Source organism: Streptopelia decaocto (assembly GCF_964273445.1).
Source record: "Streptopelia decaocto genome assembly, chromosome: 13".
Lineage (NCBI taxonomy): Eukaryota > Metazoa > Chordata > Aves > Columbiformes > Columbidae > Streptopelia > Streptopelia decaocto.
Genome location: NC_138668.1, coordinates 7,560,409 through 7,575,042, shown reverse-complemented (window position 1 = coordinate 7,575,042; position 14,634 = coordinate 7,560,409). Strand labels below are relative to the sequence as shown.

At 43.0% G+C, this 14,634-nt stretch overlaps 1 protein-coding gene across 3 annotated transcripts in view; it reads left to right on the top strand.

The window, feature by feature from the left end:
• Positions 1 to 14,634, top strand: part of POLR3E (RNA polymerase III subunit E) — a 30,469-nt gene that overhangs the window by 7,056 nt on the left and 8,779 nt on the right. For all 3 annotated transcript variants that reach the window (XM_082064574.1, XM_082064573.1, XM_082064575.1), the window contains exons 5-18: positions 910 to 1,025; positions 1,324 to 1,406; positions 2,122 to 2,229; positions 2,714 to 2,763; positions 3,052 to 3,171; positions 3,742 to 3,827; positions 4,862 to 4,906; positions 4,991 to 5,082; positions 5,868 to 5,988; positions 7,569 to 7,650; positions 9,952 to 10,011; positions 11,002 to 11,159; positions 11,445 to 11,509; positions 13,057 to 13,550. In XM_082064574.1, coding sequence (XP_081920700.1) covers positions 910 to 1,025; positions 1,324 to 1,406; positions 2,122 to 2,229; positions 2,714 to 2,763; positions 3,052 to 3,171; positions 3,742 to 3,827; positions 4,862 to 4,906; positions 4,991 to 5,082; positions 5,868 to 5,988; positions 7,569 to 7,650; positions 9,952 to 10,011; positions 11,002 to 11,159; positions 11,445 to 11,509; positions 13,057 to 13,550 — 1,680 coding nt within the window. The remainder of the gene's footprint in view (positions 1 to 909; positions 1,026 to 1,323; positions 1,407 to 2,121; positions 2,230 to 2,713; positions 2,764 to 3,051; positions 3,172 to 3,741; positions 3,828 to 4,861; positions 4,907 to 4,990; positions 5,083 to 5,867; positions 5,989 to 7,568; positions 7,651 to 9,951; positions 10,012 to 11,001; positions 11,160 to 11,444; positions 11,510 to 13,056; positions 13,551 to 14,634) is intronic.

Here is a 14,634-nt window from a genome sequence, read left to right as displayed (position 1 = left end):
TAAACTTTGGAGTTAGGATTCATGTTGTGTTCAGGAAGTCTTCTGTTAAAATTAGCAAATATTTGCATTGTAAGCCCTGTGTAGGCTTGTAAATCTGCTGTCTCATCCAGGGACTTGTAACTAGTTCAGTTTACGAGTAATATAAAGGGGAAGAAAAAATGAGGCAACAGCTGTGATATGCAAATTTATGAAGGCTTTGGCACACCTGAGGAAGAATATATACTGTATGGTTACAGTATATAAAGAGATATGTCATGCAAGAAAACACTTATTTTTAACATTAGTCTGAAGTATAAAGTTTGAGGTGGGCAATAGTTCTCCTTGAAAGTAAAAGCCTGGAGCTTGTTTCTCTAATTCGACCAGTGTAAATCAGGAATAACCAGAAAGTCAGTGGTAAGTGCTGCAGTCTCAAACTTACCAGCACCAAGGCCTTTGACTCTAGAGAGGACGTAGTTATGTTACACTGCTTGGTACTCAAACTAGAAAGAAATGTACCTTAAGTTTGAGAGATTCTGAATGGATCCTCAGTGTCGGGGAGGCTGGAAGGATATTGCTTGTGCACTTGATGTGTACTGGTAGGTAAACTAGACTCATAGTGTAGTGGAAGGTATCCAGCAAAGTGAAGGTGTTTTTCGGGGCTTCCTAAAGAACTCTTGTTTCTCTGCTCTTGTTCCTTTACATGGGAGTTTGTATATCTCCAGCCTATTGTGAAAAGGTCCGCATCCTACAAAAACCCCATATACATGCTCAAGTTTATGCTTGAGATTGGTCCTGTGGGTTGGAATCATGCTGCTTGTGGATGTAGATTTGCTGTAAACCTATGGAAATGTTAGCAAGTGTGAGACTGAATTTTAATTTATATATTTGTGCCTTCTACCATGGTAATTCGCTGTCTTTCGTATTATTTAGGTTGAACTTGAAATGGCCATTGATACTCTGAATCCTAACTACTGTCGCAGCAAAGGAGAACAGATTGCTCTCAACGTAGACGGCACATGTACAGATGAATCAAGCACCTATTCCTCGTAGGTGTCCTTTTTGCCCTCATTTCCTTTTTGTGGTGAGCATAGATATAGGTATGTCCACCAGGGAACGGTGAGAACAAGTGGCTGTACAGTCTTAGGGGTTGCTTTGGACACATATAGCAAGAATTCTTGGAGGTAACCTATGTTTTTTGGTGTTGTTCATGAATTCTGAGTTGCAAACAGAAAGATGAGTATATATATTTGCTGCAGTTGTTGCTAGTCCGAGAATTGGTGCTTTCAGACCTTTAATGCCACATGGCCTGTAGAATACAATCTCACAGCATTCATCTGTCTGCAGGAAGCTGATGGACAAGCAAACTTTCTGCTCTTCGCAAGCTGCGAGTAATGTTTCCCGCTATGCAGCTGCTGTCTATAAAAAAGGTAAGTTTCTTTTGCAGACCCCTCACATCAGTGAATCATGCTTTTTCAAAGTTAAAATAAGACCAGTTCTTTTTTTTTCTAGCCTCAATTTTAATTGACTGATGCGTCTTTAGAGAAAGGAAGATTTTTCCTTATCAATGCCCTCAGAGTGCTTGACAAGGTCTAGCAAAATTGTAAATATTATATCTGAACACTGTGGGTTTGTAAATGCCTCCAGGATCTTAACAGTGCATGATGGCGTGAAATAATACACATTTGTAGCATAAATTTATCATTGTTATTTATATTACTATCTCCAGCTAATTGTGTCTGTCTCATTTTCATGTTCAAATCTTTTGCCCCTCTCTTGCCTTCTAATGCCATCACAGAGTTTTTATCTGAGGATCATTTGAGATGAAAATATGTAGGTTGTTTTCAGGAATAACCATTTTACTGAGAGTCTCCTGAACTCTAGGTCAGGTCTGAGCCAGAATGTGGCTCTCTACAAGATCTGGTTTCAACACAGAAAGGACAGTAACAAAAATAGGTCTTGGTCTTTCATACTCCTGCGAAATCCTGCACACTGGCTGAATTTTTCATTTCAATCCCGTTTTACTGTATTAAATATTTATGTTCAATTGAAGCTGCGCCTTTACAGAGCTAGAGAGGTAATGAAAAGTGCTGTCCTAGCGCAGTGGAAAAAATGATTTTAACCAACGTTAGTTCTCTTTTTCAGGTGAACTTCACCTGACTCCACTACATGGAATTCTTCAGCTGAGGCCAAGCTTCACCTACTTGGACAAGGCTGATGCAAAACACAGAGAAAGAGAAGCTGCTAATGAAGGTAAATGCTCCATAAGTTGTGTTTTCTTTTAGGAGCTGAGATACAAGTTCTCTCTATAATTCTACTGATAAGAGTCATTCTATTCTGAAGTTGTTTATTTTGACAACATATTGATTATAAGGCTATTTCTCAGATTGTTTCACTGACCTTATTTTCAATGTTGCTGCATAAATGCTTTTGTGGGAATAGTGTGAGGGATTGGGAGTGGGGTGGGAGGTGGTGGGTTGTGCCAAAGGGCAGCAGTAAGGAAAGTGTCCCCCCTGCCACTGCGAAGTTGCACTGCAGAGGTTATGGGTGCAGTATCTCCTGTCACAGCAGCAGTGTGGTGCTGTCATACATTGCATAGTTTGGCAAGCTGGGACTGAACTCACTTTTTTAGTTCTTGGTACCATTTTCTTCCTGCATGGATCCCCAGACAGTTAAAGTTTGGGCTTTGGCTCTTTTACTGCACTACTGTGTTTATTCTGTTTTATTTTTTTGGCAGGTGGTGATTCATCCCAGGATGAAGCTGAAGATGATGTTAAGCAAATTACTGTATGTCCAAGTTTCCTTTTTATAGTAGTTCAGGCAACAGTTCACAAGAAAGCATAACAGTTCACAGCCAAATAAAAGGACAGGAAACCTCAGCTAGTTCTGCTGACCCTGTGCTTGGCAGGGGGAAGCAGGATGGACTTGCACTTGTTGTACAAGCATAAAAATGGCACTCACAACAAGGAGTGATTCATTTGAGCTGGGGCCCCTAGCTGATGTACCAAACAAATCATGCACATGTTTTGTTTTGGGGATTTGGGGGCTGTATTTAATGATCCCCAAATCTTCTAGGTAAGATTCTCCCGCCCTGAGACCGAACAAGCTCGTCAAAGACGCGTTCAGTCCTATGAGTTCCTGCAGAAGAGACAAGCAGAAGAGCACTGGGTTCATCTACATTATTATGGCTTAAAGGTAAGTGTGTGCTGGCTGCTGAAGAGGCTGTCTGGGCCTGAAGGTTCAACCAAGTCTAGAACTGTTTCTAAATCTGAGCCCGTGAGAGTCAGGGAATCATCAAAAGCTAATGAACAAAAGTAGGTCTGCAGGCTTGAACAGAGCCTGCAGTGCTCTGTAGCTCCTCTACTGGATAACGCTGTGGGATCTCCACACTGGAAGAGGTTTAAAACTGAGAGCTGGACAAACAAGAAGGGAGGTCTGAGTACAAGAATCACTTGGGTCTTGGAATATGAACTGGACTTTGTGAAAGACTTGGTGAACTCAGTCTGTTGGGTGTCAGAAATCCTGTTTGTCTGACCCACATGCATGCATGTCAGGAGATTTTTAAGTCATAGCAACAGAAACGTTTCCACATCCCATGAGCGTTATTCAGGAAAGTGAAAATAGAACATCAGTTAGTGATGTGGAATGCTTGAATGGTGCAGTAATGACAGGGTGGTCACAGTCTGGAATGAAGAATCCAGCTCTCTGGCATTTTGTATGTTTTCAGGATGTGGTAGTGACTCTTGGTTTTCTCTGTATCTCCAGGATAGCCGTTCTGAACATGAGCGCCAGTATTTATTTAGTCAAGGTCACGGCCTTGCTGAAAACACGGAATTAATTAAATCTCCCAGGTAATGGTTGGTGGTTTCCTACAGAAATTGTAGTCATTTGTTGGGATTGTTTTCTGAGTAATAAGTAAGTGTATTGTTTAAAAGTCCGATCTTTGATAATTCTATACATGATAAAAATGGAATTGTTTAAAAAATACAGAAACAAGCTAGCCTTCAACTTATTCAGATTTCTTTCTTTGTTTCCCTGTACTGTGAGATGAAAATTAGTTGTTCTCACTTGGGTTTGTAGCCTCTCGTACGTTATCACAACCCTGCATTATTTGGGCTGTGAATACTGTAAAGGAAAGCTAAAATAAAAGCTCCTTGTGGTTAAAATAAATTCAAACTCTGAAGCCAGTAACTTCTGTGGTTAGCAAATCTTAGAAAACTTTATTTTGTGATTTGTGAGAGACAGCTGAAACCACTTGAAACTTGTTTGGCTTTGTTTCTTGCTGACTGCAGCTGTACAGGAATCTTCCCATGATCCAGTCAGTACTAGCGCTTTGCCGTAATCTGATAGAACCATGGCCCAAGTAATAGGAAAATAGCAACTCTCTCTCTGTTTAATGGTGTGGGTGTGTTTTGTCTTAACATTTAACATCTCAGTGGAAGAGTGCTAGGTGTTCTGAGAAGTCTTTTGGATTCTTTCCTCACAGACACTAATAATTACATGGGTGGAAAAGACTTTTTGCTTGTTGCTGGCCTGATTCTGTGTCTACAGGACCTCACGTGGCTTCTCTTACTGCTGTGGCAGAGCACCTGTGTTTAATGTATTTACTCTTGCAATTCCACTGGACACTTCTGATGTACAGAAGAGCTGGGATTCTGGCTCACATTTGTTTCACACCTTCTCTTCAGGCACATGAATGTCAGTAGCGTTTTCTAGTGCTGAGTTCACAGAGGAAAGTGAGAGAGGAAAGGGGAGACCTTTCTTTTCAGGCTAATGTTTGTTTTTTCAACTCACACAAGTAGGGTTGCTCTAAGCAAGAAATAACTGTACTTAAGCCTGGGAAGTCCCAAGACAAGCATTAAGGACGTGTTTTCTTTTCTTATAGTGAATATTTAATGATGCTGATGCCTCCAAGCGTAGCGGAAGAGAAGTAAGTACTTGTACAGAATGTTTGAAGTCCAGATAGGCTGGATGCTCTTTTTCATGGGCTGCAACTCTGCTTGTTTATCTGCAGTGACAAACCAATGGCTCCAAGCAACGTGCTTTCCATGGCCCAGCTGAGGACTTTACCCCTCGCTGATCAGATTAAGATCCTGATGAAGAACGGTTTGTAGTTTTTTTAATAACACTTGCACTTCGCTCTGTGACTTCTAATTGCTTCAGATAAGGGACCTTTCCTAGGAGTACCAGTCCTGTCACCCCACCAGGTGGAGTCTGGCTCTCTGATTCTGTGGAGAATCCAAATCTTGAGCCTTTCCTTAAGAAGACCTGCTGTGCAGGCAAGAGCAGTAACAGCAGACGTGACTGCTGCTCTGAATGTTTGCAGTCAATTTACTCTTAAAATAATTCCTAATCTGATGGTAGCTTCCTGGATACATGTATTGCAGCAGGTATCTCCTAGAATGTGGGGTCTGAGTGTGAATTACAAGTTGAAGGTTAATGCAGCAAGCTGCACTTCAGCATCTTCTGGGAAGTTTTCAGTAATACCCACTTTATGAGTGTCATCTGGGGTTTTTATTTTGTCTATTCAGAGTTACTATCTGATAAGAGCAAAATCCTGAGGACTTTGCCTCAGGAGCTTCCTGTCTTGTCAGGTGTCTCTGTTTCCAAATATTGCCAAAGGCATAGATTTGTTTTTTATTTTTTTTAATGTGTTAATTTGGGACCAGTTAAGATAATCAACTTTAATGCAGCACTAGCAGATATTTTTAGAACAGATGCTGGACTGTAGTGCAAGGGGGGTACTTAGAACTTAGGTTTTGGATTTTTTTCCAAGATATATCTTTGACCATGAACTTCCTTATAAATCATATTATCCTAGATTTATAAATCTATCTCTCTATCATGTGCTCTGAAGAAACCCTCAATTTGGTGTGTATTTTGCCTTTCAGTGAAGGTCATGCCATTTGCAAATCTGATGAGTTTGCTGGGCTCTGGGACTGACTCTACGGCAGTTCTGCGCTGTATACAGCAGGTGGCAATGCTGGTCCAGGGAAACTGGGTGGTGAAGAGGTATGGCTCCTCTTTGTTACTGGAATATGATTTTCTGCTTTAAGGAGAGGATCAGAACAATGGATTTTATATACTAATCTTCCTTGTGTCCCAAAGTGGCCATGTTCTTAGCTCACAGCACTGTAAAACCTTGATTTAATGTTTGGTGCTTTTTTAATGCAGTCAGATATTCAAAATTCAAAGGGCTGATGTTAAGGGATAATACCTTAATACCTACCCCAGCTAGACTTATGGCTAAGGAGTGATGTAATCTGTTGTTTGCATTTGAGTTATGTCAGATTTTTGATGTTGTCTTCACTCAGGTTCTTTTGTAAGAGGACTCCCAAATTCTTCCAGAGATCAGTGTCAAATATAAACACAGAAAATGAAACCAATGTCAGCTATAATATTTCTTAGCTGAATTCAGTCAAAGAAAGATCTTTGTGCAGTCACCTTGCTCTTCATCAGCGGATGCTGCTCTTGCCAGCTGCAAGCTACCCTCTAGAAGGCATTGCCCACTTAGTAGATCAAGTGTGGGGTACTGAGTGTACCCCATGAAATGGATTCTGTATCATCCTCCTGTTTATTAGGATGAAGGATACCACTGGGAATTGCAGTCTAAAGTGCAGTATGTTTTGGGTTTGTTTGTTTGTTTTTTCCTGGGTGAAGCACTACATGTGGAGAGTGATGGTCTCTGGGGTATCTCTCTATGTTAAGATGAGTGGCACCAGCTACCAGTGCAGGTCGGTTACCAGGATATATTTCAGCTGTTGTGATACAGACCTGGATTAATAACGTGAACAGTTTTTACAGCAGTTTTATGCTGTCCATCCAGCCATTCCAGAAAGAAGCTGGAAGCAAGTTGAAAGACAGTGTATTAGCATTCAGGTTGGGTTTATGTTCTAGCTGTGTGCATCTCTGGTAGGTGTGGTGTGTTTGGGAAGGTTGGGAACAGTGCAGCATGTGCACACATCAGAGCTTTAAATGGAGGGGGGACCTATTTATTTGGCCTGGGTAGAATCAAGATCTTGAACCTGGGTTGCCCTGAGGCTTTGGAGGGCATGCTAACCAGTGTCAGCCAGTTGGTCTTGCAAGCAGACAAAGACACAGCGTAGAGTTGGTCTCAAGGCTGTTTGGTTTGAGCTTGACATTCTGTACTATTGTTCTCTTAAGCCTTTGATTCCTGGGAAGGAAATAAAAAACCCTTATGCCCATACATCAGCATTTTGGCTAAATGCCGCCTTCAAGGCTGTGTACCAGGTTGGCCTAAGCATTTCTTAGGATCACCCTGGTCTTGTTTACACCAGTCCAAGAGAGAATAGGCTTTGCAAGCTGTTCTTGCTTTGTTAGCAAAGCTTGTACCTGTGTTGCACGCATCTGCTAGCCACAAGGCTGTGCTTTGCAGGTATAAGCCTTTTTGCACTAGTGTAATTGCAGTGGTGTAATTACACTGATATTAATTCCTTTAATGAAAACCATGCTTTGGATAAAGGTGTAATTTAACTGCAGAACAGGGAGGACATGTTTGTTATGTGGATCGTTACCAATGCAGTTCTTCTGGAGTACCTAGTAACTAATCCGTTTTCCTTTTTAATTAACAGTGATGTCCTCTACCCAAAAGATACTTCTAGTCCGCATAGTGGAGTCCCTGCAGAAGTGCTCTGTAGAGGGAGAGACTTTGTTGTAAGTATTAAAGTATGTGTTGTTTTTAAAGGAAAACGCAGGTGAAGTTTGCCTGAGAGGCCATGGCATTGCAAAACTCTGCTGCTCTCCTGCAATAAGGTGTTTCCCCCGAAGAAATTATTTGTCCTTTAATCCTGAAGGTGGTGTTTCAAGTGTGTCATGGGAGGGTTGGTGTCGACTGACATTGTGGCTGGCTGGCAGGTTCAGATCATCTGTCATTAACAGTATTCATCCCTTTCTAACACATGCTGTAGAGCCACTATCGTGTTGCCGCCACATTGTGGGGCTTACAGAAAACCCAGGACTGAATAACAAAGTGCTTGTTTTTCCAGATATATTTCTGTGGGCTCAGGACCGTGAGGGCAGGTTGGGTAAGCCTTGTGCTTCCTGAGCACGCACTGTTGATATTTGAAAAGGACTTTATTCCCCAGAGCTGCTAATCAGTGAAAGGACTTTGTTCCCAGGCACCTTTTGTGAGCAGTAGCTGCACATGGAAGTCAAAATGAATACTGGTCTTGTAAACACAGACGTGGCCACAGCAAAAAAGGAACAACCTCTGCATTGTGTTTATTTTCACTAACCATGGAAGGAATTTAGTTCCTAAGTGGTTCCTAAGTTCATATTCAGTTTATGGCTTCTACCTCATCAAAGAGAAGCTGATGAGTGCATTGCTTTCTCTTTTTTCAGTCAGACTTGAATGTTCCGCTTGTTTGCAAAGTTTGTTTGTGGTATTTAGGTCTTAATAGGAGCATGGTGTGCAAGAGACTTTAAGGGTATTACAGTACTAGTGTAAGATAAAAGTGATGGTGATTGAAACTGACTTTTTATGGTGTCTTGATGTCTGCCCAAGACATCTGCCATATGGAGACTTGGATTCAGGTGTGACCCAGTGACATAAGTCTTCAGGACACAACAGATTAGGTGACAGGTCATGTATAAAGTCCTAGGGACCAGAAGTTACGCTCAGTGAAGTAAGCAGTAGTGTTTTAGCGATTAAGATGTAAAGAGAAATTATTTTCATTTGAACTCTGTCAGATATACCTTGCATGAGAAATGGATCTGTGTTCATCCCAAAGACAAGTAATTTGCTGATTAGCTCTACAACAGAGAAAAAGTTAAAATTTTAGAAAATAGAAAGCATCAGTATTTCTGGCTTTTAGACAAAGTGAAATGTCTGGTTATAAGGCTCAGAAATAGTATGTAATGCTGTATTGCATCTGTGGAGAAAATGTGTTCTAGCTTAAAAAGTGAACTTTATTTCCCTGTATATATTTGTGTAAGGTAATTAATAAGGTTAAAAAAATATTTATGGCCAGTAGTGACTTTTAGTGTCCACCTGTTCCATACTGTACTTTGGGGAGGAGGAAACGTACTTTGTGTCTTTTCGGAAAGCTTCTGTTTTTTCCTCACATAATGAACTCAGAGGACCTGAGTACCAGGGGCTCTGATTGAGGGCAAAGGGCCTAATGAGAAACAGCTGCCTCAGAACGGTGTGCAGGGCGAGTTGGCAGATCTGCCTCCTCTGGACAGCAGCTTCTTGTGCTTTCAAACAGAAAAGCCCTGTGCCCTAAAGCAAGCGTGGTGGTTATGTGTGTTTGTGGGCAGAGAGAGGGATGCATAGACAATGTCGTGGGGCAGGAAGAAATTGGCAGTAATGAGATTTTGTATTCTTCACAACATTATTCACACAAATACTAGAAGAGGTTGTAGTCTATTTAGGAAGAAATCAGTGGTCATGTTCAGCGTTCTGCTCAAGTCCTCGTGTGTCCCTGTCAGCCCATCTCGGCCTCTCAGGGTGTCAGACCTGCGGAGCTGCTCTGCAGAGCCCCCAGCTTTTGCTTTACCTGGGGACAAGTGTGTGAGTGAGCAGCCATCCCAGCGTAAGTGTCGGTGGCCACGATGTGCATTGAAGAAGGGGACAGGCACTTCCTGGGGTCTGTGTCCTGCAGAAAAGCAACAGTCAGCAGCCTTTACAGGGCTCTGCATTAGCAGAAGTGGATGAGGAGTTTCTTTAAGATGATGAGTCTCAACATCACTGCAGTTTGAGTTAAGAGAGTCTTCATAGCTTTTGTAGTCACAGGTTTCATGAAGGCAAACCACGCACTCTCAAAGCTTTTGATACTGTGTTCATGGCTGTTTGAGGCCAGAAAGTGTTTTCTTGCTACCTGGCTGAGAATCACCTACTTGAAAGGAAGGGGGTTTCCATTTTTCTGGTAACATCATTGAACAGGGTCAGTACAACTTCAGTAAAGCAACTGCCTAATACAGTTATTAGGTTTTTTCCCTTTGTTCCATTCCTAGATGTGGAAGTTCACACAGGACCGCTGGGTTGTGAGAAAGGAAGTGGCAGCAGTTACAAAAGTGAGTGATATATTTTTTTTCTTTTCCCCCTCCCTAAATCAGCAGCTGGTGGTAAGTGTTGGACATTGTCTGCAGGTCAGTAGTGGATGCTGCTTCAAGCCTTTTCTCAGGTTCACAGCATCTGCATTACTGCTGATTTGCAGTGTTGCTCACCAGGCATGCCTTCCCTGTGGAGCAGCTGTAGATACGTACCCTTTTTAGAAACATTTCAAGCATCTCCCACAGTTACACAACTGCACAGGATGTGACTGTCCTTGTAGGTGAGCCACCGGAATGCATCTTGGCCTCTCATCTCTTTCAGTGGAAAGCCAGACACAATTTGAATTAAGCTGACCAACTGAGTGCTTGTGCAGTCCACGCTAGCTACTCTGCTTTAGGTGTGTTATAAAAGAGCAACTCTTCTGTTGGTATTTGCCAGTTATTGATATCGAATAAAAGCTTTAAAGCAAGTCAGGCACCTGAGTATTCTGCTAAAACTGGCAAATGAATGAGAAACATTAAGTAAAGAGGACAATCCTTCTTCAAAATGCAGTAAAATGATGAAACACGAGTCAATTTATGCACAGACTGTGTATTTTTGAATGTAAGATCCACTACTACTTAAAAGCTGTGCGTGTGTAGGTGCAGCATGTCTGACCTGCAGCTCTAAAATAAGATTAACTTTGTAGAATATGCTTCTCTTCACAACAGTCTTTTAATCTCCATTTGGAAACTCCCTTTTCTTCACAAAACATGCTGTTAGCTATTTGACTTTGAGGTGATTAATCACCACTGCTCTCTGAAGTCCTGTGTTTTTAACATTGTGTGAAAGTGTTGGTGCTGCAGAGAAGGGTGAGTGTCTCTGACTTAGCTGGGTGTGCCTTCATGGACGTGGCCCATATACACCAAATTGGTCCAGCTCGTCTTGTCTCATGGAACGATGCCCGTTGCTCGTGCCTGCGTATGTCCTATGTAAATTGACTTCCATATTTTTTGTGCTTTTTCTTTTAGCTTTGCCCAGAAGATGTGAAAGACTTCCTAGAGCACATGTCTGTGGCAAGAATAAACAAAGGTTGGGAGTTCATGCTCCCTTATGATGAAGATTTTGTGAAGAAGCATCCAGATATAGTTCAGAGGCAACATATGCTGTGGATGGGCATTCAGGCCAAGTAAATGACTTATCTTATTTGGGGGAATAAGCTAAAACCAGAGAACTATCTAATACAAAATTTCCATAGACATTGATAGATAATTTGATGTGTATTGCCTCAGAGGTTTCCCCCTCACAGTCACTGGGCAGTGGTGTGGTGGGGGTGTCACTGCATCATTCAGGCCATTCCTGTTCTTGCCTCCCTGGAGAAACTGAGTTTTCTAGCTAGTGGCTAAAGCTGGCGTGGCTGCATGCAGGCATAACAACTGAAACTGTCCTGGTATATTTTATCTTTGTCTTTCAGATTAGAAAAGGTCTATAATTTCGTAAAGGAACATTTGACACCAAAGAAACAAGAGGCACAATCAGGTAAATGGAATTGTGCTTGGATCATCTTGAAGCACATGCATCCTTCTGTATTCCTGGGCGATTTGGAGTTCCTCTCTGGTGTTTTGAATGTGTTGGGGACTGATCTTGTTTAATATTTTTCCTTTCTTGTGATTTCCACTGGATTGTTTGAGCCAGATTTTGGTCTGTACTAACATCAGTGATGTTGAGGTGACACAAGCTTATTGTAGCACCCTTGTAGCAGAGCAGAGAGGATTCCTTGGCGCTGGGGACTTGCTATTTGATAGTATAAAATCTGATGGTTCTTTTAATCCAGTACTTCATTTGAGCCATCTTGTGTGGTGTAAGGGTGTAGGCAGCTCCTGAAGAGAGGACAGGACCAGTGCACAGGTAATTCTGACCTCTCTGTTTGCAAGCTAACCTGGATGAGGTGACTATTTTTTTTTGTTTCCCCTCATTTGCACTGTGCTCTCTGCGCCGTGGTTGAGGGCTGAGCAATTAACGAAGAATGTGTTTGGCTGGGGGCTGTAAGGAGGTGTGAAGCTGTCTCTATTTGACATCCTTCTCCACCATGATGCTAATGAGAATATTAAAGTGGCTGCTCTATAATCCTAGACAATCGTGAAAACTTGAGATTCCAGAGATTTTTAACTAGGCATGTGGCTCATTGCCAGGCACGAGAGCCAATGAAGAATACAAGCAAAAGTGACAAACAAGGATATGAATCCATTTCAATACCCTGTGTCCATTTCAATACCCTGCTTGGAAGGATTAAGTGTTGAGTTATTTGGAGAGGATTAGCAAACCCGACAGCAGAGAAGATAACAGTGTGTGTGCTGTGCGTGCTTTTGCCTTAAACACAGCGCTCCGTCCTTTGGCATTGCGACTGGGTTTGTCTGCTGCCAACATGCCTTTTTGTTTCACCTTTGGGTAGCTGGTGTGGAACGGACACAGGGGAAGAGGTGCAGGTTTCCCTGGGAAAAGACTCCCTCCTGTCCCTTGCTCCTCATTACTGGATAGTAATAGTAAGAAGAGGGTCTCAGACTTTCATGCTGTGTACATTATGCTAAAATGGTGTTCAGGTTCACTGTTAACACCTTCACTGTCCTCACTCTGCCTATAGGATGTCCTTGTGATGGCTCTGGCAGTTGCTGCAGCAGTCCCCACCAGCCACTAGGTACTCTTAAAATATAAGGTTGTTGGGTAAAGAAGCATTTGGATCACAAGTAGAGAGGTATAAGCAGTCTGTATTCTGGTTTCCTGATTTGCAGAAAAGGCCCTAGTGATTGAACGGGTGCACTTTGTCTTTGCTTCAGGTTCCTTGACTGGAACACCCTTCCCCAAGCATCTGGCTTACAACAGTCAGCATGTTAAAAAAAAGACACACACTGAAAAAGTCAGTAAAAAACCAAAAGTAAAATCTAATCAACAAACTGGGTTTATGCCTTGGATTTCACAAGCAGATGATGTTTGCTGGTTTTATTTCACTATGAGCTCATAAAGAAGCATTGTGCAAGACTGGAGCTCTGATTGTGGTGAGATTTATGGTATCTTTTTTTTCATACTAGCTCATGCGTTGCTGGTTTCTGGGGAGCAAAGGGTCAACATGGCTAAAGCAAAAGTAAAGCAGAACTATGGGCAGCTGGAGAAGGAGTTCCAGAAGCAGAAGGCAGAGATGAAATCAAATGACACCTCAGCCAAGATAGATGTTTCCAATATCCACATTAAAGAGGAGCCTGTGAGTGATGAGGAGCCAATGGATACCTCGGCTTACGAGGGTATGAACAACGGCATTGTCAACGGCCTCCACGCAGAGGACTCCACGGACTCTTTAAACGGCCACTTGCCTGGAGGCTGCATTGACCGGGTAGCCCAAGAACTGAAGGCATTTGTGTCGTCAACGTTTAGGAAACAGTTTGTACTCACCCTGAGTGAGCTTAAACGGTTATTTAATCTTCACTTGGCCAGTCTTCCTCCGGGACATACGTTGTTCAGTGGCATTTCGGACAAAATGTTACAGGACATGGTGCTGGACACTGGCTGCAAACAGATTTTGGTGCCTGTAAGTAGGTTTTTTTTCTTGGTGTACTTTGGGGAGGAGAGATGTGTTTAAACATCTGAGCGGTAAGATGTTTATGTCCTGTGCTGCTGGACTGGAAGAACAGATGTGCTCTGGGTGACTCTCCAGTGTGGGACACGTTGAAGCTGCTGGGGGTTTGGCTGGCCCCCTGTTTCTGGCAGGTCCTGAGCTCAGCTCTGTGCTCTGCGGTGCGCTGTGTAGCTTCCTTGCATTTGGGGCTCTGTTTGCACGTCCAGGCTGTTGGGCTGCAGTGACTCACTGTCCCAGCTTGCTCCTGTTAACGTGATCTAAGGCAGTCCCAGCTTCCCACCAGCTCTCCTGGTTGCACAAGCTCCTTGTTTCAGGGACAGGGACGCAGTGGGGGGAGGAAAGGTGGCATTGCCTGCCTGGGAGCCGCAAGGCACACCCAGCAGAACCCTCTGGGAAGCAACAAACCATATCTGTGGCAGCTTTCTTGGGTCAGTCCTGTTCCTCCTAGACTGTGCAGGGGGTGTCTTTGTTTTGGAAATGAAAGGTGTGATTGCGTGAGACACAACCAGGTTTGTGTGACAGTAGATTGCTCGGGAAAGGAAAAGGAATTTGGCATCATGGGAAAGAGCCTAAAAGGAAATTAATTTTACAAGACATCTGGCCGTGCTGATTGGGCTGCAACCAGACAAAGCTTGGGAGTCAGCTGCCTTTGGGGAGAGAGGAAGACGTGCAAACTGCTCGGAAGAGGAGGAAGCAGGCAGGCTGACGAGAGAGAGAGCCTGCAGCATGGGAGCTGAAACCCAGCTGGGGAACAAGGGTTATACGAGGGGGCAGAAAGAACATGTTCAGTCGTGTGCAAAGTACATGTTGTGGCACCTAGGAGCTGAGTAACAGACTGGAAATGCCACTAGGGAGACCACCAATTTCAGTGCTTTCTGCTTTCTCTCTTGACAGCTTCCAAGTCCTGGGGTAATGTTTGCCTGGAACTGCCTCTTAGTGCTGACTGGGCTCTCCTTTTTACACAGTGTAGTGTGTGCATTTGACATGCTGATGGTAAATAGCTGAGGTCATTGCTGCTCTGTCACTTGGGACTGGG